The sequence below is a fragment of the Rhipicephalus microplus genome, chromosome 2, assembly GCF_043290135.1.
Source record: "Rhipicephalus microplus isolate Deutch F79 chromosome 2, USDA_Rmic, whole genome shotgun sequence".
NCBI lineage: Eukaryota > Metazoa > Arthropoda > Arachnida > Ixodida > Ixodidae > Rhipicephalus > Rhipicephalus microplus.
The window spans coordinates 274069175-274094253 of record NC_134701.1 but is presented as its reverse complement, the minus strand read 5'-3'; the positions used below and the strand labels follow the sequence as shown (position 1 = coordinate 274094253).

At 44.7% G+C, this 25079-nt stretch overlaps 2 protein-coding genes across 2 annotated transcripts in view; one reads left to right on the top strand and one right to left on the bottom strand.

Annotated features, from left to right (window-relative positions):
• LOC142777466 (uncharacterized) overlaps positions 1–25079 on the top strand; it is a 191448-nt gene that overhangs the window by 107926 nt on the left and 58443 nt on the right. The gene's annotated exons all lie outside the window — the stretch shown is intronic.
• LOC119185459 (uncharacterized) overlaps positions 1–25079 on the bottom strand; it is an 80258-nt gene that overhangs the window by 27750 nt on the left and 27429 nt on the right. Inside the window, exons 7-10 of the mRNA XM_075882759.1 lie at positions 24454–24712; positions 22424–22614; positions 18852–19023; positions 1238–1495 (exon numbers count right to left, since the gene is read on the bottom strand). Coding sequence (XP_075738874.1) covers positions 1238–1495; positions 18852–19023; positions 22424–22614; positions 24454–24712 — 880 coding nt within the window. The remainder of the gene's footprint in view (positions 1–1237; positions 1496–18851; positions 19024–22423; positions 22615–24453; positions 24713–25079) is intronic.

Sequence of the window (25079 nt, the reverse complement as noted above, 5' to 3'; positions counted from 1 at the left end):
TGCGCGTTACCTAAAGGCCGAATGCTCCTGTCTCTCATTCCCCCTTAGCAGACATTAACATGTGCGTTGAGCACTATCTTTTATTGTTCAACAACGCACAGAAGAAATCTCTCACCGGGACCAACTGGGAGGTCAAAATCGTAAGGACCGCTATTTCGGGTATGTGCCCCTGGTGGTTACGTACTACGAGGGACGCCAACGTTTCCCTGGTGGGGTCTACAAGACACCATGCGCCGAGTGTGAATCGGTATACAATGGTTAAAGAGAAAATTTCTTCAAGCATCTGAAACCACACACGAATGACGTCGCCAAAGGCCACACAGGGAGAAATGCACTCACCGAGCATGCCTGGAAGACGTGCCACGAGATAAACTGGGTCAACGAGCGCATAATGGCCACGGAGAACTTCACAAGGAGGCCTGATCTCGAACCACTAATAGTTCAACGAACAAGCTGCACAATTAATGAATCATCTGGTACATGAAACCACGTGTACTTCTCAACTATTCGTCATGATCTTAACGCTATATACTTGAAACCACCTGCTTAGCCAGCATTTTACTACGAACAAAAGATCCGCGAAAATTCCGAAACGTCACGTTATTTTTTGTTCGGACAATGCTCAAGGACCCGCTTATTAACGATAGCCTTACCCGACCAGATGACATTTCGTCGAGCTTTAGACTGACGACTATATTTACAATGAAGGCGCATAGCTTTACCCGTCCAGACGGTATTTAGTCGAACTCTCGAACGAGGACTATATTTACATTGGAGGCACTTGAACAGAGGGCACTTGCGTCGCGAATGTCGCGAATAGCGCCGTACACCATTGGGTACATGCCGGTAAATGTGCCCGAAAGGACGTTTACTGGCGTATGCGTAGATTGAATAGCGACGTTCATCCGGCCTTGACACTTGTTTTCGATGATTAAACCTGTATTTGCAATTTCGTTTGCATGACGAAACCAGTTGACGCAGGCATTTATACGGCAACAAAAAGCACTGAGAAGGTAGCATACGTCAATATATCAAGGGTTTTGCATATTGTTTTGCGACCACGGTAGTGTATCGTTGCAAAGTTGAGCGATATCGCCAGCTAGCATGCCCATTTACCTTGTATGAAACCGGCGCACGCACAGGCTCATGGATTACGCCGTACGCTGCATTATTCATGCGAACGCGGGTCTGCGCAGGTGGTCTGGGTAAACAGTCAGCCGGAAAATGAACTGCTCACCTGTAGACCGGGCCGTACTGCTTTGCCCACTTCATGGCTTGGTTGCAGTGGAAGTCCTTGGATGCAAACTGCAAGTGCCCCAAAAAGGGAATGCCTTTCGGACCAGGAGGAAGGCGCGTTCCTGGCGGCAAGCGCTTTTTGCGTAGCCATCGTTGTAGTAGCAGGTATAAAACTGGTGCCACTAGCAAGCTGCCCATGATGGGCAACCAATCCATGATCATTGTCCCGGCAGATTGCCGCTTAGATATAGCTACCTGGCTTGGGAATCAGTTGTTCCCGCAGGCGAGGCACCACTCATCCGCTATTCTGAAAAAGGAGATCAACGTTTGTTTCTTCTTTCCCGGTTAGCATTCACAAGAATACTGCCTGATGAAGTTACTGTACCAAGACTATCTGGCAGACGTGTAAGTTTCTACTTGAACTTTACAGGTGCTGCGTTAGCAGGAAGAAGGAGCAGGAACAGAGAAAAGAGCGTAGTAATCTGCGCTCTTTTCGTCGTTCTTGAGTTTTCTTTCTGATTGCGCAGTGTCTGCAAATTTTAAATAGGTTACCATTCATTTTGCATTTTGTGCAGTGGCGCATTTATTCCAGGTGTGCACGTTGTATGCAGCCGCATATGCCCACAATATCTTCGTCTACAGAATTTTTTTATTGCATTCCCATTGCTTAATTCTGAACAGCTATAGAAGTCCACAAAAGTAAATGTGAATTTTACGTGATATTCCAATTGTAGTTTTCTTCTAATCTTTTTAATGAATAAATATTGATTCAATTTAATTCAGTGTGTACAATTAAAGGAGCGCTGCAACACCTTCTGGGCATGGTCAGAAAATGCTGCCAATCGGTATATATATATATATATATATATATATATATATATATATATATATATATATATATATATATATATATATATATATATATATATATATATATATATGGTCGTTCTCGCGTGCCACCGTTCTGTCTTTATCAATGTGGACCATGTTCTTCGCAGGCCTAACAATTGAATGATGTACTCTCAAAATTATAATATCAAGGACCAATGTAGCTGCAAACTATTCCTTTCTATGCAGGGCATGAGCATAAAGGCGTGTAATAAGCTCTGAATATGACAGAACTTACACGGAGCGTCGTTGGAATGCATAGATAACGATTTTAGAAGTAGGATTTAAAAGAGCGCACTCCAGTGTTCGCGTTCTGTCGGACGTCGTACCCGTGCTGACCGTTTACGATTGACCGATAGTGAGCGGTATACGATAGAAAAAAAAGGTATAGATTACAGTAAATTGAGTCGCTACCATAGAGTATCTTAATATACACTAGAAGGAACTCTGGCGCTAGTGTCTATGGGAGCTGCAACACATGGCGCTTCAGTGAGCATGGGAATGATGGGTAGTACACACATTTGTCTAATTTTCGTAATTCTGGCCTGCTTCTGGCTCCGTGAGTGTTCGCGTGGCTTGGAGCTGTTTTTTTCACGAAAACATAAGTTACCAAATGTTCACCGTTTGCGCTTGACAACCTTATTCTTTTAGGCTTACCATTTCGAATCAAGTTACTAAGTTCAAAAGGGTTTGTTCTTTCTTTCAAAACAAAACCGTAACCAGCAATAATAGAAGCCGCAAGTATGATTTGCTGCCCGCAAGTGCGAAGACTAGGCAAATGTGTGTACTACCCATCATTCCCATGGTCGCTGAACGATCGCAGTGCCCGAGTGCCCTCTAGTTAATTTTCGGAAACTCTATGGTCACTACTTTGTCCCTTCACTCAGGCCGATATTGGTTGCTTGTGTATACGCATTATTGGGAAGCTTGTAACGTTCCGTGGAGTGCTGGCGAATGAACTGGAAAAATGTTGTAACCTCTGTGCCGTGCCTATATTTACAGTAATGCCGTAAACGTAAGTTAAAGGTTTGTTAACGTACAGTTTCCGGGCAGTGTGAAGGCTATTGTGAGGCCAAACACGCCACGCAAACACTCGATTTAGTGAGTGAGCTTTGCCACTGATAAGCCACATTTGCTTTTAGCACTGTTAGCGTCAGGCCTAGCTGTACTTCTTTTTTTACGAACAGTACCAGAGATGGAGGAAATGGGGTGCTCCAGAATGGGGATAGCATAGGGGTATTACGGTCTATAAGTGCCTCTATACAATTTAAATATTTTGTCGTATGGACACGTGACCATCAAGCTGAACATCGGTGGTGGTTAATCCATGTCAAGCTCTTATTCAAACAGTGCAGGTAGGAAAAGTACTATGCTTACCACTTCGTTTGTGCGTTGACTTGTGTGGCCCGTCTGTCGAAGTCGAAAGAGACTGTTCGCACAGAAACGGTATGTCTTTGCGAAAAAAAAAAGTGGTTTTCGTACGTTGCCGCTTTATCGTCCGTTCGTTTGCCAACCTCTACAACCACGTTTCCGGTTGATGTTGGAAAAAGAACGCGTATGGAGTTCACTTCGAGGCAGCCTGTAACGGCAGCTGTTTATGAATCGTAAAATGTTAGCGGATTTCCCGTCATCAAGCGAACCCTAAATGTGTTCGCGACTTACTGTCACATTTCCTTCCAGTGACGCCGATTCTAACGGGACAATTACCCTTTTATATTGTGAACATTCGTACAACGGCATGTGCAAAGGGGTCACTCCAGGGCAACTGTATAGTGTTGATCACAAAGGAAGGTGTTGATTAGCACTCTTAATTTGGATTAAACAAGTTTCTACTATCATAGTAACAAAGTGTGTCATAAGCGGATAAGTGCGAGAGTATAAGGCGATTCTTTATTTGGATTTCATGCTCTGCTAGCAGAGCCAGCTACCTAAGTAATTAAGCCACTCATGTGTCAGTCATTTCACAGCGAAAGCTGTTATAAGATCACTTTTAGGGTCACGCTCAGTTGCATGTTGTCCGCCGCGGCCGCCGCCGCCGCCGGTGTCTGTAACTTGTTGTCAAACGTGCCTTAGGCAGGCTTGATGTCGGGAAAGCAATCGCGTTAATACGACTTATAAAGCGTTTTACAACAGCGAAAGAACAACCAGTCGTCGCACAATGCGGTTAGCATAACGAGTGGGCCGTCCAATGCTCCAACCCATTACAAAAGCTTCTTCTTGTTTCCCTATTAACTGTGGCCCATACCCACTACAGCCATAATTCCTCATCGTCGTCAGCCACTGCATGGACAATGGGCAGAAAATTCCTTGCGAGTGTCCAACGGATACCACGCTTCTCAGAAGAATGACGAAAAATAGCATAGCGAATGTCGGCCTATTACGCAAAATCTAATTATTAATGACCTAGTGGGTACCAAGCAAGTGTTCTTGCAGGCGTTACCCAATGAGTGTTTTGAAAAGGCTCTGAAAGGCCGCACTTCTAGCTTTCGCTGTGACTGTGCTACGCCTACCACACAGGTCTGGGGTTTTTTCATTGAGAAAGCTGGGCCAAAAGTTACTATAGACTTAAAAGGATAGAAATCACGGGCCCTTTGATATGTGAATAAAAGAATGGCGCAGTTTGTGCTATGTCACGCTACGATGGGCCACAGAAGAGCTGGTGGGTGCCTAGCCGGCTTTGCTTGACTTTTATCATCTGCTCTCTCTTTTTTCAACCCTTTGATACGTTTCACTTCACTATACAAGGCTATGTGTGCTCTATGTTTTGGGAGGCGGAGGGGTAAAATGTTGTCTCTCGTTGTCACCTTTCGTTTGTTTGTTTGTTACCCTAGACTCATGACTCACACTTTCTTTCTTTCTATCACCTTTCTTTTTATCTATAGTTCTTTCTCTTCCTTTCCAGGTCTCTGTGCTTGTTCTCAACATTCTTTGCTTTCTATTCGCCAAAAACCACTTCGTAACCTTCTGAAAAACTACACCTTAGTCTTGAACCCGTAAATTCTGGGACTTGGAAAGGAGAAACGTAGGACACCGAAGCAAATGTTTTTCTTGGACCAATACAAATGTTTTTCGAGTGGTATCTCGTGCATTTATTTTGATCGAAAGGAAAATAATTATTCAAGGGCTCGGTTTTTTTGTTGGACATAACCGTTACATAACTTTGCTACACATCACTTAGCAGTTGGTTTTTTGCAATGTGCGTTCTTTTCGTGCTTTATGTGCTTTAGTTTGTACTTGAAGCACTTAGTTTATTTCAAGTATGGTCGCTAAGTGTATTTTTTTTGCCACACTACTGCTTCGCGAGCACGGCGGCCTACTTGGGCAATGTTTTTGTTTATCTGTGGTACCTAAGACCACCTAACGTGTCATAGAAAAACAAATTCAACAACAAATATACACGCTTTGCAGCAGTAATTAGGCGCACTTGCTAAAATGATCGCAAGAAACTTAGTCAAGAAACAGATGGCTTCAGTACACTAACACTAAAGAAACAGGATTCGCGGTTGATTTACATTTGCAAACCTGTTTCCCTACTTACTAAATGGAAAAAAAGAAGGTCTCCTACGAAACATTACCCGTACATCTTTTCAGAATGCAACATCTTTAAAAGATCGAAGTGCATTCGTACATCCTGATGTGCATGCTTGGTCAACACTGGTGAGCTTGTAATATTTCATGGAAATGCCCCTCGGACACAGTTTCTTATTCCCGAAGGCACAATGCACCTGTTTCGACAGTTGCAGCGCTCTTGCCGGTACTTTCTGCCATATTGATGTTGCATATGTTTTCAAAATTGTTCTACAGTGAAACGTGATATGCATAAAATCCTGCGGGCGTGCTATACAATTGTAAAGATGTGAACGCACGTTGAACGAAGCAGTGTAGTTTAGAGAGACCTCGCAACATTTTTTCAGTGGAGACAGGAGCCTCTGCTGATAAGAAGACGAGGATTTTGAGGTGAGGATGATGAAAACTTTATATTTCTCTCAATAGAGGAGACCGACTCAGAGGTTGGTTACGCTGCTTAGAGTAGGTCAGCGGAGATCCCTTAAGACACCGTGGCCTCCATTGCGCGTGAGAATACCCAGCGTTGATGTACGCAGAAGGGACTCCCACGTATCTTGTGTGTGTTAAGCGTCAGCGTACTGTGGGTACGCCCATGTCGTGTGTATACCTTGCTATAAAGCCAGGGGTTGGAAAAGACACCCGTCTGAAGCTTGTGCCACAGGACGGCTTCACGTGGGGGGAGGTCTTTATTACCTAGGATCTTGAGAGCACGCAAGCCAAACACTACAGCGTGACACGTGGCCTGGAATTAAAAATTAATTCTCAAAGTCAGCTGGAAATCGCTCGCTCTTCTCTTGATAAACGATGGCATGAACCCTAAGCCCTACAAAGCAAAAGTGAACGGTCATGGCTTTGTTGAGCACCGTGAGCTGCGTAGTTATCGCGGCCGCCGCAGGAGGCCGCCTTGCGCCCGCGAACGCTCACGCTCACACTCAAAGTAAGCAAGACATTGCATAAAACAAACAAACAAACAAACAAACAAACAGACAAACAAACAAACAAACAAACAAACAAACAAAACTCAAAGTCATGAAGTACGCGTCACTTGACTTCTTTCCTTGTGCCAACCCTGCCTGCTTAGCTTCCAGCGCGCTCTTCGGGACAAGAGAGAAAGCTATTACAGCGTGCGGCAAATATGTACCTCCGCTCATACTAGTTTGTTTGTTGATTCGTGAGCCAACAAACTTAATATTGAAGCCATTCAACGAATAGTTGAAAAAAAATGTTGCAGGGCTTCTTTGAGCTCGCGTGAATAATTTATTGACACTTCTCCCCATGTTTGCATCCCTTGATCCCCTTCCTGCGTAGGATAGGAAAACGAAAACGCCTCTTGCTGACTTTCCTGCATTTATTTCCTTTTGCTCCACTTACTGGTTAGGCAGAGAAATCTTATAACACATAAACTGTTGAAATTTAGTTCAGAGTGCTGTTTTAAATTCAGCAGTTAGAACCTTTGACGTTACCATCAAAGAAGAGAGATAGGTTGGAAATACTTGCTTGTACTACACTTTGAATTATGAAGCCCCGTCTGTTGACAGCTAATTCTATAGGTTTGCGGTCAGTGGAGAATGAAAATTCTCCACTACTGCGGAGAGTGTTACCATTTTCAATAACTACTAAACGAGGCCGCTGTCGACTGAGTTTTGTGTAGAGAGCGTACATGATGGCCGGCAGTCGTGCAGGCCTCTTAGTTTTGCGGAGTGCGCGAAGAGAACGCATCCACAATTTCTGTTCGAGGGTGACGTGGATTCTTGGATAGGAGCTCGATCATTCCCTTCCGATATTTCTAGCTTTCTGTCTTTAGTATTCCGGCTGCTGCACATGCTGGGAGGTATGAAAACAAAAAAAAAAAAACTGTGGAACGCAGATGTGATATCAAACGAAGCCTCACATATTGCTAGCTTTACCGACATTCACGTCATACGATGCCCCATACACCTTTTGGCGAAGTGGGGGTAATATTGACTGCAACCCGATAGGTGATCGTAAAATAGGAGTGTTTTGCTGAAAAGCGGAAAACGAGATCTCTTTCTGCTAACGTCTCAATTTCAGTGATTTGGGGAGGCGGCATGGCTCAACGTAACCGAGCATCCTGGATCAAGCGGCCAGGCTCCCGATAGCTGAAGGAACAGTTGCACGAGCAGTTTTCTGTTTTTTTTTTCTCTTTGCGCTTGGAAACGGGAAAAAAGTAGGGTTACTGGTATTAGAAAGTTTGTGAGGTTGTGCAAGGGGTACTGGCTCTTACAGCAATTGGGAACTCCAGAGGTGCTCCTGTAATATCCTCCTGATCACTGCGAGCTTATGCGATTGAATAACGGGCAGAAATAAAGTATACGTGGGTGTGTTATGTCCACGTCTCCATGCAGGACGTGCTTTCGTGTCCCCAGTGACAATCTGTGCAAGCCGATTCTGGGCTACTCGCCACTTTATGCTCATAGATTGCACCTATATCGTACGTGCGCGTCGGCAGCATTCCACGGAGTAATTTTTTTTTCTAGCTGACATGTGTGATTGAGCTGTAGTTTTCTGTGAAAGCACCCAACTGCAGTGAGATTTACGGCAACGAATTAGGGAATAACGAAAGTTTAATGTCTCTAAGATTTTTCGATGCGCAATGCTGTAAAAAAAAAAATAGAGACTAACGAAAATCGCAATATTCCTCGAAATCCCATACAACAGACCTCCGACAAAAAGCGCCACCAGATATCTCCTCCCTGGATTTTTTCTTATGAACTTTTGTGACGGGTTATGTCTATAACTGTAAAGCACAGACATTTCACGAATTGAAGGCCAACATTTCCTGAGAAATTTCGGACATCACTGCCGATATATTGTGGAGTGTTGAGGCCGACATCGAGAGGTGAGTTCGATTATACCTTTGCTAGGAAAGTATGCATCTTCACCTCCTGCTGCAGAGTCAGTAAATATAAACCAATGTAAGCTCTATAATGTCTACAAACCTTTAGTAGAGGCGTTTGTTGTGCCTCATGGTAATTACTTCTTAAGAGAGTTTTTATTGAGTAAGGCATACCTTTCCTGGGATAGCGTTTCGCAGTGGTTATTATTAAATGCGAAGCATTTCTTTCCGTACTGCAAGCCCGTTTGGTATCTATCTATCTATCTATCTATCTATCTATCTATCTATCTATCTATCTATCTATCTATCTATCTATCTATCTATCTATCTATCTATCTATCTATCTATCTATCTATCTATCTATCTATCTAGCCGCCTACGTCTGGGTGCTTTCATGATTACCCCGTTAACTTGGGGGCACACCAGAATTAGTACGGTAGGGTAAGATGGTTTGACGAATACCACGCGCTGGTCATGAGTCGAATAATGTAAGTTTCGTCGCGTACGTCGTCAAACACTTTCCCGAAATATAGGGGCACATACCCGGGGCGGGCATGTGCCACTGATATGCGGGTATGTGTCGCAGGTGATAGAAATTTTATATGTACCCAGGAGCGGCGAGAACACACATGGGTAATTTTAACGCTTGAGTGTTAAGAAAAAGCTTACGTAAGCAGCATTGACCAGACGAATACAAAAAATAAATCTGTGTCCCAGCAAGAATTGAACCATAGCATTCTGCGTGGCAATCAAGTATTCTACCACGGAGCCATGCCAGGTCTTGGGAATAGTCTGCAAATTGACCCTGATGTTCGTGATACCCCAATTTTCGTTTTAGTACTGGCTAGCAAATCTTATAAACATTAAATATGTACTCCTATGATACAGCCATAATGCCGGGTTAGTGTCAATTGTACTTAGGTGTCATCCACTGAGGTTCATTTGTGTAGCAGTGTTGAGGGCTCCCATCCTCGTGAGCCCCGGCATAAACACCCGCGCTTCATATCAGCTTACCGCTTCTGGTGTCTCTAATATCCATGCTGCTGTAGGCATCGTTACGCAACTGCAAACAAATGCAAATATAAAACACCTGCGGCCGTTTAACGTATTTGTGTGCGTGGATTTGTACATTTTATTTATTTATGTATTTTATGTGTACATACTGCAGGCCCTAATCGGGCCCATGCAGGAGTGGATACATAGAGGTAACATGAGACATAATAACGCTCCACAAAAAGAAAAGAAAGAAAGCATTGATACACATAGGATACTTCATGATTCACATGTATACATTTTTAGAAAAATCAATTTCTTCTAGACAGTTGAGAAACGATTCCAGCGTAGAACAATTCACAGCATTGACTGACAGCCTATTCCAAAAACTAATGGCCATTGGGAATAAAGAATACTTATGTGTATTGACACGGCTAGCAGGTTGAAAGATGACCTTATTATGGTTTGTCCTGAGTGAGTGTTTAAATGGGTCCTGTAAGTACAGATTGCGCGGTATCTTAAAATGACCGGGATAGAGTAAGTATAGGAACATTAACCTAGAAATTATTCTTCGTTTGGAAAGTGGCTGAATATTCGCTCTATTAATTAGGTCAGTGACGCTTGAATGCCGCGAATAATTAGAGTAGATGAACCGTGCAGCAAATTTCTGAATGCATTCAATTTTGTCTATTAGGTATTGTTGGTGGGGACTCCATATTATGTCTGCATATTCTAAGGCAGGGCGAATAAGAGTCTTGTATGCATTTAATTTGTCTTGGGCTGGAGCATTTCGCAACCTTCTTCTAAAAAAGGATAGCTTCCCTACCGCTTTTTAGCAGACGGTGTCGATATGAGGTTCCCAGCTGAAGTTTGCTGAAAGCGTGACTTCAAGGTATTTCACCTGATCACTTTTAGGGAGTTCAATATTTTCTAAAGTGTACGAAAAATTAAGCGGATTCTTCTTATTAGTGAATGTGAGACATTCGGTTTTAGATGCGTTCAGTTTCATGCTCCATTTCTGTCACCAAGCGCAAATATTTTTTAGAGAGTTATTCAAGCCGATTTGGTCCTCTGAATGTCTTACAACAGTATACACGACACAATCATCTGCGAAAAGCCGCATCTGGATTGGTGACTGGAGACGAAATTGGATATCATTGATATTGCTGCGTGCCGCAGGTGGGAGAGGAGTCGCCATCGCAACTGCTGCATTGCTGTGTACCGTGGGTTGTCTGACAACCTCAGAGTATGTTCGGATAGGTCGAACCGGCTGCAGCTCACGCTCTGGCTCTCGTATCACCTGCCTCAGTTCGTCACGAACAACGTCCGTAACAGGTAGTGCAGTTGGAGTTTGGGGCATTTGCAGTATGCTCAGTTCTTCTCTGATAACTGATCTAATTAGCTCTCGCAGGGCTTCAACGTCGTTTCGCACGCCTCCGGAGAATACCTGTGCAGATGCGCAGTTAAGATTCCGGTTGTACTGCCGAGCCCGCTGTTCCAGTGTTTTTTCGATGGCCGTCGCTTCCGAGTAAAACTCAGCAACTGTGCTCGGAGGGTTGCGGACGAGAACGGCGAACAGCTCTTGCTTCACTCCGCGCATTAGATGGCGCACCTTCTTATCCTCAGCAATGTTGTAATCCGCACGCTTGAGCAGACGGACCATGTCCTCAATGTACATAGCAGCACTCTCGTTCGTGAGCTGGTTCCTCGATTGAAGAGCTGCCTCCGCCTTTTCTTTCCGGTCTATGTTCGCGAACGTAGCCACCGCTTGTCGTCGAAATACCTCCCAGGTAGACAACGAGGTTTCATGGTTCTCAAACCATGTCTTTGCGAAGTCTTTCAGGGCGAAGTATACGCGACATAGCTTCTCTCTTTCGTCCCATCCATTCAAGCTCGCTACTCTCTCGAACAGGTCCAACCAATCTTCAACATCCTCGTACGAGTCGCCGTGGAATACTGGCGGCTGGTGCGGTTGGCTAATGAACACCTGTGCCGGTGTTACCTGGCTAGTCATAGTGGTGGCATCCATCGTTTGAATTTCCCTTGGTGTGAAGTGAAGAGGACTGAACTCAGGTGAGTCACCTTGAAGACGGCGACTTGCCCTCTGGTGTACAGGAGTCACTTCCACGGGGTTGATACGCTGGTCGTCGGGGCTACACTGTCTTGAACTCGCGGGGCTTCGATTCATAACCCAGCACTTCCGCCAGAAATTTAGCGATGCTGAGGCCGACAGGTTAAAAAAAACAAGCGTCTGTATTAGGGCGAACTTGTGCCCACGATTCTAAAGACTATGGTCGTCAAGTTCGAGTAGCCGAGTGGCACAGATCCAACTATCTTCCTCTTCCTCGTTGTTGGAGCGCACGAACGCGTGGCGCATGCCAGCCGAGCCGGGTCTTGCTGGTGCTGGTGCCACGATGATTGTGGCGGGCTACTTGAACGTGGCGAACCTGTCGCAGCATTCGTGGCGAACGTGGCGAACCTGTCGAGCACGTAGCACACATCACTATGTGGAGCGTAGACCCAGGAACAGTGACGTCTGGCGTGATCACGAGCGCAGGCCTCTGTGTTTTCATTGTTGGGAAGCGGGTCATCTGTACAGATTCTGTCCTTACCGACAGGCTGGATTAAGAGGCTTCCCGTCGTATGCACCGTGCCCCCGATACGGCGAACGACCAGCGGAGATTGAGGAGTACTTGTCCACGCGCCAGAACTCGCCACCTCTACGCCAACACCGGTCACGGTCACCATCGCCTATGCGCTACCGGTCATCCAGCCCACGTGCACCTTTAAGGCAGCCTGGTCATCACTCTCCAAGTCCACACCCGGAAAACTGAAGCAAGCGACCTGTGGAGGTGAGGCCGCTGATAACGTCAGTTACGAAGATCCTCCAATTTGGTTTGAGGGTGATGACGGTGTATTTCCGGTAGATGGGTGCAGCAACGAAAACATTACTTCAGATTTGCGGTTGAGAATGGAAGGATGGGAGCTGAATGCCTTAGTCGACACCGGTACTCATTATTCAGTGATAAGTCACAAGATGGTGAAAAAGCTAAACAAAGTTGTGACACAGTGGAGTGGATCGCAGATACGCACGGCAGGCGGTCACATTATTACGCCCCTTGGCAGATGCACTGCAAGACTTGAAATACGGGGCTTTATTTACGTGGCCGATTTCATTGTGCTGCCAGAATGTTCAAGGGAACTCATTATAGGAATGGATTTTTTGCGAGCTAATGGCGCCGTAAATAACCTGCGTAGGTCCACCGTGACGTTTTCGACTGAACGAGCTATACCTTTGGAGGAATCTGAGGAACGACGCCTAACTGCTCTACGCGTTGTTCATGATGACGTAACTGTGCCGCCACACTGCAGTGTAATGGTGCTCGTAGAAAATGATGCATTGTACAACCGTGAAGGCATAGCGGATACAAATGTAGGGCTGTTTTTGAACAAAGGTGTCTGCGTAGCTAGGGGTCTTGTTCACTTGACGAATGGCCGTGCAGATGTCCTACTCACAAATTTCTCCAATGAGCTTCAACGCATCGCTCAAGGCACGGCTATTGCCTATTTACACGACTTCTGTATGTCGACTGAACTATGCAGCTTAACGACATCAACCACTCGACCAGCCTGCAACATCGACACATCCGTGACCGTCAATCAGAGCCTTCCGGACAGTCAAAAGAAACAGATTTACGCCTTGGTAAAAGAATTCTCTGATTGCTTTTCAAGTGCCTCGAAGGTCCAGTGCACGTCAATCACGAAACACAGAATTATAACGCAAGACGACACGAGGCCCATATGCCAGCATCCATATCGGGTGTCACAGAAAGAACGGGAAATTATCAAGAAGCAAGTGGAGGAGATGCTTTCGGATGATGTCATCCAGCCTTCGAATAGTCCATGGGCGTCCCCCGTAGTGCTCGTTAAGAAGAAAGACAACACACTTAGATTCTGTGTCGACTACAGAAAACTGAACAGTGTAACTAAACGATATGTCTACCCCTTGCCACGTATCGACGATACACTAAATCGGTTGCGATCCGCAAAGTTTTTCTCCGCCTTAGATCTGAAAAGCGGATATTGGAAAATAGAGGTCGACGAGCGGGACCGTGAAAAAACGGCATTCGTAACACCAGATGGCCTCTACGAATTTAAAGCGCTTCCATTCGGCCTCTGTTCCGCACCAGCGACGTTCCAGCGAATGATGGACACTGTCCTCGCCGGATTGAAATGGCAGTCATGCCTAGTGTATTTAGATGACGTGGTGGTATTCTCTGCAACGTTTGACAGACATCTAGAGCGACTACGCAAAGTATTGGAAGCCATCCGGTCAGCAAAATTGACAATAAAACCCGAAAAATGCCACTTCGGCTTCGAAGAGCTGCGATTCCTTGGACATGTCATTAGTTCCGATGGTGTTCGTCCTGATCCCGAAAAGACAGCCGCTGTTCAGAGGTTCCCTACACCCAGAGACAAAAAGTCAGTGCGTCGATTTTTGGGTTTATGTGCCTACTATAGGCGATTTGTGGAAAACTTCTCAAAGATTGCAGAACCTCTTACAAAACTGACAAAAGACGACGTGCCCTTCACATGGGAAAGCGAACAACAGAAAGATTTTGACGAATTAAGAAAACGACTACAGGGTTCACCAATACTTGCCCATTTTGATGAGACAGCCGACACTGAAGTCCATACCGATGCCAGCAATGTCACGCTCGGCGCCATCCTTGTCCAGTGGCAAAATGGTCAAGAGAAAGTGTTAGCCTATGCCAGCCGCAAACTATCAAAAGCTGAAGCAAACTACTCTGCAACTGAAAAAGAGTGCCTCGCAGTCATCTGGGCCATAAACAAGTTTCGACCCTACCTTTATGGTAGACCGTTCAGAGCTGTCAGTGACCACCATGCTCTATGCTGGCTGGCAAATCTCAAGGACCTGTCAGGTCGACTAGCAAGATGGAGCCTCTGGCTGCAGGAGTATGATATTACGGTCGTGTACAAATCTGGAAGGAAACACAGCGATGCCGACTGCCTGTCACGCTCTCCCGTCAATCCAAGTGTACCTGAAGAGGAAGACTTCCCGTTTCTAGGCTTTGTCGACGCATCCGAAATCGCTCAACTACAACGAGATGACCCGGATTTGCTGGCGCTTATACAACACCTGCAGGGTCTCGACGTTCAAGTCCCTCGCATACGGTATTCTCTAGAGGGCTCTCCGCGTTCTGCCTTCCAGGAAGTGTCCTTTACAGGAGGAACTTCGAACCTAATGGTGAAACGTTTTTACTAGTCGTGCCCACAGCCATGCGAGAGGAAATTCTGCACGCATGCCACGACGAACCAACATCTGGACACATGGGTGTGAGCCGAACATTCACCAGGATTCGCCTGAAATACTATTGGCCTAAGTTGCTCGCATCAGTGCAGCGCTACGTGAAAACTTGTCGTCAACGTGAACGGCACAAAACTCCACCCGTAAAACCAGCTGGCCTTCTCCAGCCAATAGAGCCTCCAGGTGCCCCATTCCAACAAGTCGGCATGGACTTCCTAGGACCTTTGCCGACATCGTGTGCAGGCAAGAAATGGATAGTCGTAGCCACAGACTATCTCACCCGTTATGCTGAAACTGACTCTCTATACAGTGCGACAGCTGCCGAAGTCTCCAAGTTCTTTGTGAACAACATAGTGCTCAGACATGGTGCGCCCATCGTCGTTATTACGGATCGGGGCACCGCATTTACTGCAGACCTAATGCAATGCCTGATGCGCATGACAAATGCCGATCACAGAAGAACAACGGCGTATCACCATCAGTCAAATGGCTTAACCGAACGCCTCAACAGAACTCTGACCGACATGCTATCAATGTATGTCGATGTTGAACATAAACAGTGGGATGAAATATTACCCTACGTAACATTCGCATATAATACAGCCGTTCAATAAACAACCCACGTTGCCCCTTTCGAACTAGTAATCGGCCGAAGAGTGACCACCCCGCTGGATGCCATGTTACCACTACATGACAAAAGCAGCTATTTACCTGACTTAGATGACTTCTTGCAAAGAGCCGAAGAAGCACGGCAAATGGCAAGATACCGAATACGCCACCAACAGCACGTCGATTCTAGTCGGTACAACAAGTGACGCAGTGACGCACTTTATCATCCCGGTGACAAAGTGTGGATATGGATACCAGTGCGCCGCCGCGGACTCTCTGAAAAGCTTCTTTGCCGATACTTCGGCCCTTATGAAGTATTCAACCGTATCAGCAACGTCACTTATGAAGTCAGATCCGCTGGACACGTGAGTTCAAGACGCCGCAATCCCACGGAAGTGGTACACGCAGTCAGCATGAAGCCCTATCACGACAGATCGTCGAAAAACGAGTGAGAGTGCGCATGTATCTTTTCACTGTCTTAAGCATCGAGACGATGCGTCTGATGAGGGGGGTAATGCTGCGACAGGTTCGCCACGTTCAAGTAGCCCGCCACAATCATCGTGGTATCAGCACCAGCAAGACCCGGCTCGGCTGGCATGCGCCACGCGTTCGTGCGCTCCAACAACGAGGAAGAGGAAGATAGTTGGATCTGTGCCACTCGGCTACTCGGACTTGACGACCATAGTCTTTAGAATCGTGGGCACAAGTTCGCCCTAATAAAGACGCTTGTTTTTTAACCTGTCGGCCTCAGCATTGCTACAATATAAATAAGAAATAGTAGAGGCGCAAGGACTGAACCCTGCGGTACTCCCGAGTACACATGGAGGCTATTGGACATATCCGTGTTTACGGCTACACGTTGTGTTCTGTTCATTAAGAAGCTGGAAATCCACGAGATTAAGGTGTCATCAATACCAAAAGCCTGTAGTTTTGTGATTAAATATTCATGTGGGACCACGTCAAACGCCTTTGAAAAGTCTAAAAATATGACATCAACCTGACTTTTGGTATTAACAGCGTTGGCGAGGTCATTAGTTATTTCGGCCAGCTGTGTTAGTGTTGACAACCCAGATCTGAATCCATGCTGTTGGTTATAAATAAGGTTATTCCTTTCTAGATAACTGATAATAGATTTAAAAATTATGTGTTCCATCACCTAACAACATGTGCTTGTTAATGATACAGGTCTGTAGTTGCTTGGTTCAAATTTATAGACAGATTTTACTAATGGATTTATTTTTACCCTGCGCCAGTCATCAGGAATACTCGAGGTATCCAAAGACATTTTAAATATTATAAGTAAATATTTTGAAATCCAGGCAGCATATCCTTTCAAGAATGCATTACAGATAGAGTCGGGACCAGTGGACTTTCTTAGGTCAAGGTTATTCAGTAAATTTAATATTCCTTCTTCACTTTTAAATAATTTTTCCGTAGGCTGCTCAACAGGATAGGCCGCCAGTGGCTCTTGTGAAGCAGTGTGTGTGAAAACTGACTGGAAGTAGTTGTTAAGCTGATTCGCAATGTCTTTAGGTTCATGTATTGGGCGTCACTTTCTATAACAACTCGCTCAATAAAAATATTCAAACACGTTCATCTTGCATCGGCATGCTTCTCAAAACATCGATTTCGAAGGTACGTGGGATCTGCTGAATGTTTTTCTCATTTGTTTCTTTTAAGCATTGTATATATAGCTCAAAAAACGGGACGGGGCATAAAAATTTCATCCTTCCTGAATGTTCTGCCGCAGACCGCATTAAAATTGCATACTTTGCAACAAAACTACAGCCTAACAAAACCAGTCCGTTTAGAGAGCCGTATGCATGCATGGCTGTGTGCGGCGCCAATCTTTGCGCATATAGTCGGCTATGAAGAGCATGTTGGGAGCATGTTAAGCTGGCGTAGCGAACTGTTTATGGGTATAACCCTTCGAGAGTAATTGTTTTATTTTTCGTTACTTGCGATTGCGTCCATACTCGCGATTTGCACATGAGAATAACCCTCATCATTATCACCACTGAACTTCCCTTTTCATCCTGCTAAGATTTCTCTCTTTTTTTCCCAAACGCAGGGTGGTAAACCAGACTCAACCCTTGTGAAATAAGGCGCCCTTTATTACCTCTGTGTCTTTTGAACCGTAGATAACCAAGAGACTTGCATATGTGATTTTTTTTTCGCTTTCCTTGCATGACGCGCATTTTATTCGAAACGCGCACGTTATGAGCCCACAGTACCGACGACGAATCTCGAATATGAATGACGCCACAAAGAATGAGAGATGAGGCATTTTGAGGGTTCGTTCCATAGGTTTTATTTTTTAATTGTGTTTATTGAATGCCTTGAATACGTAGTCTAAGCAGGGATGGCAATGAAAGTGGTACATAGATTGAACACGCCTGAAAAAAAATACACACAAAACACCAAAATAATATTACAGGAAAAGAGTCAATATGGTTCAATATGGCTAGCTTTCGTTACTTCTGTGGGTTGATTCGGTTTTGAGAATTCGTTAAATGTAAACTTGACTTGCTTTCGCTGCACTCTATTGGTATTCGTTTTAGCATACGGATCCCAATAAATACGTGAATATTCCAGCTTAGTTGTGATCAAAGTGTTACTAACAAAACCTTAATGAAAATCAGTAGATATTGAAGTAGAGGAACGTACAGGGTCCATATTTGTAGTGTTTAAAGGGTATTGTAGTTGAGATGAAATTGGTAATAAACTAAAGTGCGCGAAAGACAACTCTCCGTCTGCACGGACTGAATCTGTAACCTTCCAATTACCTGCCTCTACCAATTGACCTATGGTGGTCGATTCGTCCACCTTAGCGGGTATTTGTGGGCACGCAAACCTAAATGTGTTAGTCAGCGACGTTAGAACGGTGGTGACTAAGAGGTTGCGAGCTAAGTCCCCACCGGTGGCGTTTTATCTTTGTGCACTTACGTTTCTTACCATATTATTCACAACTAAAATACACTTTGAACAGTACAAGAACGTCCTCTATACCTTCCATGACCTCCTCATCTGTTGACGTTTGTTAAGGTTGAAGCATTAAAGGTGATGCATACATCGGTTTTCAGTAGAGCGATTGCACCATAAACACGTGTGTTTTAGGCACACGCCTTTTTTTGTTAGGAAGATACGTTTATGTACACGGCTTGACACGCCGCAGTCCGGTCGCAGCGTTCAAACAAGTTTTATGCTTTATCAAGGTACTTTACAAACATTAGGATGTGAAGGATGTTTCAAAAAGTGTTAGGGAAACTTTGTAACTACAAAAGAAAAGGCTGAAAATATTGTGAGGCAGGACACACAGGAGAGGCGAAGGAAACCGTCAATCTGTTCAGTTGTGCGCCGGCAAATGCCTACCGCGGCGTAAATGTCAACTTGTAGTGGTTAAGTTCAACGAGAGGAATATCAATAGAGTCAAGATCATGGATCTTCCCAACTTCGGGCAGGATTCGGTACTTCTGGAGAATACAGGTGATGTACAGGAATATCTCGACAGAGGCCAGGATCTCGCCAGGACACATCCGTTTACCTGGGCATAAAATAAATAAAGAAAATTAGAGCGCTGCTGGCTGAGCGACTTGATCTCTTGGGAATGTGCTGAAAAAAAAATAATGTCTTTCAACGGAGTGCCGCAAACCGCATTAAAGATTGCGATGGAACGATTAAAATACAACATTTTTTTTTTCAAATTCTTTTTGAAGTTGCCGTGCCATCTTTTGAACTGAGTGAGGCGATGTAAAAGAAGGAAATCAAAATCGGAAGTTAGTTAAGCCATTGTGAGTAGAAACTCGAAGATAACGTAACGATGGAAGTTGTGGCATATAGATAAAGCAGAAGCGCAAATTTCATTGTCTTATCTTTTTTACATTGTAAATCAGTTCCGCGGAAATCCTCCAGGTGGCGGGTGTGTTATAAAATGGAAAGTTGACAAAAGTGTGTTTGTATAGAACAACACTACAAATAAATCTCTTCACATTTTTCAGGAGGAAATCTGACGAAAAATTCGTCCTACTCCTGGGACGAGTTTAGTCAGCTTCAAACCGGAATGAACATTCCTTCGGTGCATTCGCATTATAAGCTAAGAAAATTAGGAACCTAGCGACAGGAAACACGGGGGCAAATAAGTCAACAATTGAAGCCCAGGGACACTGGATACAAAAGTCAGCTTTACGGAATACTGCAAATCCGTTCTTAGTAGAGTGGCAGCCCCGGAAAGGCGTCTCTTGGGTCCGATCTTTGGAGTAAGTAGTGGTCTGTGTTACTTTGTGGCTTTACAAGTGTCCTCTTAGAGTAATTGCGGATAAGTAGAATTTATAATATAATTGTAGGGATTTGCCTTCTTTAAACCACGACATGATTATGAGAAAAGGCGACGGGGAGGGCTTCGGAAATTTCGACCACCCGGGTTTTTTTTTTGAAAGTGACTCTGCAAAACTTCTTCAGAATAGTCGGAAAATGCTGCTGATCGATAGTCGAGACTCCTGAAAACGTGCGACCCGAGCAGTTTAAGGATCCGGTGTCCGTTAATCGGCAGTCAGTTCTCGAAATCCGACAGTGTTGAGAAGTGATGCCCTATACCCATATTTACTGCACTATATTCCCAATGTCCACAGCCGTAAAGTGATTTGAGCATCGTGAACTGCATAGTTACCGGAGCCGCCATGGGATACCGCCACGTGCTCACTATCAAGCTGAAAGTCAGCTGCGCGTGCGGAAATATGAAACGAAAATGCTAAAGGTCATGAACCACGCTGACGAGTGGACGCATCTTCCCGTATTCTTGCCGTCCTCTTCCTTAGATGTCAGTGCGCTCACTTCTACGGAACAAGAAAGCTCTTCAAGCGTGCGATAGATCCCTGTAACTCCGCTCGTAGTTGACAGATGCCAAATATCTTTGTGGCAGTCGATATGTAAAGCAGTAGATTCTTTTCACGAGGTCATTACAAGATTACTTGAAAAAGTGTTGCAGGGCCCCTTTAGTGTGTCCGCTAAGTGTAAGAAGCATTTTTACGACGGAAGAGATAGAAGCTTCTATAACATTTCACGTTCGTCGAAATTTGTAATCACGAAAGCGTGCATGAACTACTTTACTCTAATTCATTATTCACGGGTGCCCTTACTGCGTCCATGAATTCAGTTGATATATTGGGTGTGGCGCAGCTAAGCTTACACAGTCCTTTTGGATCCGCCTCATTGCTTCCACTCTCGGCAGCAGTTTAGAAAAAGACGTGAAGATTGCGTGACATTCCCTTCCGTTGTGACGTAATAGAAGTTAGAGTACGTAATGAACTCGCGATTCTACGCATATTTTATTTGAGTAGGAAAACGTAAGAATACAATTGACAGTGCATTCATACGTTGTGTCCAAGAGCTATGCAGACATTATCTCCCGTAAATGTTGTGGAACAATGTATGAAGGCAGTACTTCCCATTTGTCCGTAGAGTACTATTTCATTCTACTTTATTGAAGCGGTAGCGTCAAAGAGTTCGTTTCGCAGAAATTCGGGCTTCGGCGTCGGCGTGTTCGATGTTGGTTGTGAGCGAAAAAAACATAGTCTAGTCGATGACCGAAAAATCTAGTTAGATGCAAATATAATAAGTAATACAACTTTTCAGGCCCGAGATAGGATCGAACCCAGGCTGTCTGTGTCGCAAGAAGGTGTTCTACCATCGAGCCATAATACTTATTGAAACAGATGTGAAAAAAAAAAAACAATATATGAATATCATCGAGCAGAAAGGGTCTCCTCAATGCGTCATATTCTCACGGGGAAAGAGCAGGAAGAGGGTAGAAATATATTTACAGATTGTACACACAGTACACAGTGTCCTTGAACCAAGATGGCGAAGTGGCAACAACAACACGAGCTTTTGTTCAATCGTCATCTTCGTCGCCTTTATGGTTCATTCGTTGATGTTAATGATGACTTGTACCAATATATTGCGTGGCAGTAGCGTATAATTCTGCCAGGATGGGAAAGATGTTAATTAGGCGTGTGTCATAAAGGCCCACTAATTACAACGAAGTCAGACACATTTAGTCATAATCAGCAACAGGACCATCAAGAAGGTGTACAGCTGCGTAGGCGTGCGTGGCACCTTACAAATGCGTTGTGGGCCCATCGCTGAATCACACACACAAAAAAAATGACATAGTGGGCACTTAAAAACTGTGCTTGCAATAGGCATGCAAGCGCAGTTATTAAGTGCCCACTATGTCATAGATATTTCTTTTGCGATTCAGCGTTGGGCCCACAGCGCGTCTGTAAGGCGCCACGCGGACCTATAGGCAGCTATACACCTTATAGGTGGTTCTGCTGCTGATTATGATTAAATGTGTATACTTTTGAAAGGCCACTTTTACGCTCACAGTCATTCGTTTTCTTGCGGAATAGTTCAGGCATGCATTGGGAGCCGAAGCAGGTTAGCAGTTTAAAAGACTCCGCGCACGAGGCCTGACGTTATGGTGACCCTCTCTTGAAGGCGAAGACCAAGCGTCCTCCTTTTTTATTTTACCCTAAGGGTAACATCACAGAAAGGAGGGGCTATAGCATATGAGTATGCATATATTGTGCACAAAATCCATGTCAGCCTAACATTAATTACACAATACTGGGGCAATAGATAAACAAGTATGCACATAAGTAGAATAACGTCAAAGTAAACATTTCGTGCAGCTAGCGGAAATACAAAAAATATTACCAAATGACTGGGTTTAAGATACACTTGCCTTAACCAAAAGTAACCAAATTGTGTTTCTTTTAAGAACATGAATTTTTCGTTGCTGTTTGAAAGGAGTAGCATGAATCATTATTGAAGACAGGCATGGCTCATGATAATAAATTTTCTAGAAGAGACATAGAAGAGAATATTTCCTGCGATAGCTATAGCAAACGTACAGTTGTCTTGATAGGTTAAACTGGTCTCACCAATAGAGAAGGGAATCAGGTGCTCAGGTTTTGGCTGAATGAGGGAGCCGTCTTCTTTGAAGAATCTCGTCGGGTCAAACTTGGACGGCTCCTTCCACAGCGTCGGGTCGTTGTGCACGGCCCACACATTTGGAATCACGGTCGTTCCTTTGGGAATAAAGTACTCGTCGAACGTGGTGTCCTCGCCGCAGCTGGGAATTCAGGTTAAAGAGAATGTTCAAGAGTATACGGTCAGGTGGCGAGCAGGAAAACGTGTTATAGCATTACCATGAGCCATTTAAGCCTACCCAAAAACACCCCAATCTGTGGCAGGTTTTGGGACTTTAAGCTCAAAGTGGCACATAGATTATTATATAATAAATCTAGTTCAATGGCTCAAAACCACAAAATGATGACGGACACCGTAGTAGAGGGTTCCGAAAACTCCGACTCTTTTGTTCTATAGCGTGCACATAAATGTAGGCACACGGGCTTCTATAGTATTTCACCTCCATTGGAAGGCGCCTCCTCTCATGACTACAGCAATTAACCTTTGGCCCTCTGTCCCCAGCGGCTGCGAAGCAACTGTCCAAGGCGGTGGTCAGAGCTGTGACGCGGCGGAGGGTGGTAAGAATCTCTGGGTCCGGACAGGCCGCCATTGGAATCGGAACTTGGCTACGTTCAACGCTAGAACGCTATCTAGTGAGGCTAGTCTAGCTGTGTTATCGAGGAATTAGAGGGTGTAAATGGAATGAAGTAGCGCTCATGCGAAGTTAGGAAGACATGCGAGGCGTACACAGTGCTGAAAAGAGGATATGTCGTGTGCTACTTTGGATTAGTTGACAGAAAAGAACAGGGGTGGGATTTCTCATACAGAAGAATATCACTGGCAACATACATGAATACTATAGCATCAGTGAGAGGGTCGCAAGTATCATATTTAGGTGTAAGAGCAGGTACAAGACGAAGGTGGTACAGGACTACGCGCCTACATCGAGCCACGATGATTATAATGGCTGCTTCTATGTCTTCATAAAAGCATTTAACCAAATGAAGTCAAGTCACAGTATACTATTCTGATGAACGACTTTATGGAGGCGGAAATGTTGTTGGCCCGTGTGCTCAGATTTGGGTGCACGTTAAAGAACCCCTGGTGATCGAAATCTCCGGAGCCCTCCACTACGGCGTCTCTCATAATCAAATGGTTTTGGGACGTTAAACCCTACATATCAATCAATCAATCTGATGAACGACTTTAATGTCAAAGTAGACAAGAAACATGGTGGAGACCATGCAGGGAAGAGTATAGCTTGTAAACAAGGAACAGTAAGTTGATTGGCCTCTAATATTTAAAATTATGTTATTTCTTCAAAAATTCTGGTACCCACCCGTCCAAAGACACTTTGTATATAGGGTGGTCAGTTTTTGTTTGTTAAACACAATCTCTCCACCATTTAACCGGTATGATGTTAACTTATGCTCAGCAACTGCTTTGCCTCTTTACAATTTCTCTAGGACTTTCTTTGATTCACCTGTCGTTATTATTTGGATATCAGTTTTCTCTGGGACGTTACTACTCCTTACGATATCATTCTTTTTGAATTCATCGATATTTCGGTAGAATTATCTCAACTATCCTGTACATATCTATTGTGACCTTGCCTCGAGTATTACGTTGTCATAACTCGTGGCGTCACTGGCACAGCGTTTTTTCAGAAATTGCAATTGGGATCTTGTCGTACTGTTTCTCACATTCGCTTACAACACGGGCTCCCAAGCCACCACCGGATTCTCACCATTACTTTCACTATACGGCCGTGAACCGTTTAGCACCATTGATATGATTATACCATTGATACGATTGTAACAGGGGTGATTAAGGTATGCAACGACTTCGACAATTGTTGGAGTAGCTGGCAGGGCACAGAAAGTTTGCTCTCTGGCTATAGCCAGAAATGTTCGTGGGAGCCAGCCGATGCCAATAAGCTCGTGTCTAACCTGATTCTTTTCCTCACAAAACTATGAATGGGATAGTATCCCGAGCCACCTACCCTCTAGGCACACCGAGTGGAGACACGGTCTTCCATCGGTACATCTCCCAGATGCAGGCCATCGTGTAGGGCATCTTGTTCTTGTCCTCCCACGTGGGCTGCCTCTCCCTGCCCACCACTTCGTCGATCTCTCGCTGCACTCTGGCTTGCACCGTGTCTGGATTGTTGGCGAAGTTGAGCATGTGCCAGTGGATGGTCACGGCGACCGTGTTTGAACCGGCAATGAAGAAGCTGAGCACGTTGCCCATCAGAAATCGATCTGCGGTAAAAGGCAAGGAAATCAGCGTATGAGCTTGTGTTAAAGGTGAGCGGTGTGCCACCTGACAAACTATCAATTCTATGGAAGTCTGTACACAAGGCTGGCTTGACTGGCAGGTCAAGAACATTTAGTTTCTTATATCAATCAATCAATCAATCAATCAATCAATCAATCAATCAATCAATCAATCAATCAATCAATCAATCAATTGGTGCTTTTTTAGTTTTCTGATTACCACCTGTGACCATTACCTCTGTTTAAGCCACCGCGGCATCGCTTTACCCTAAGTTCGTTCTCTCGTTTCTGATTGGTGTGGAAATTATCGAAGTGAGCCGAAGAACACGGGTCAAACGCTGTCTTTGTCTTT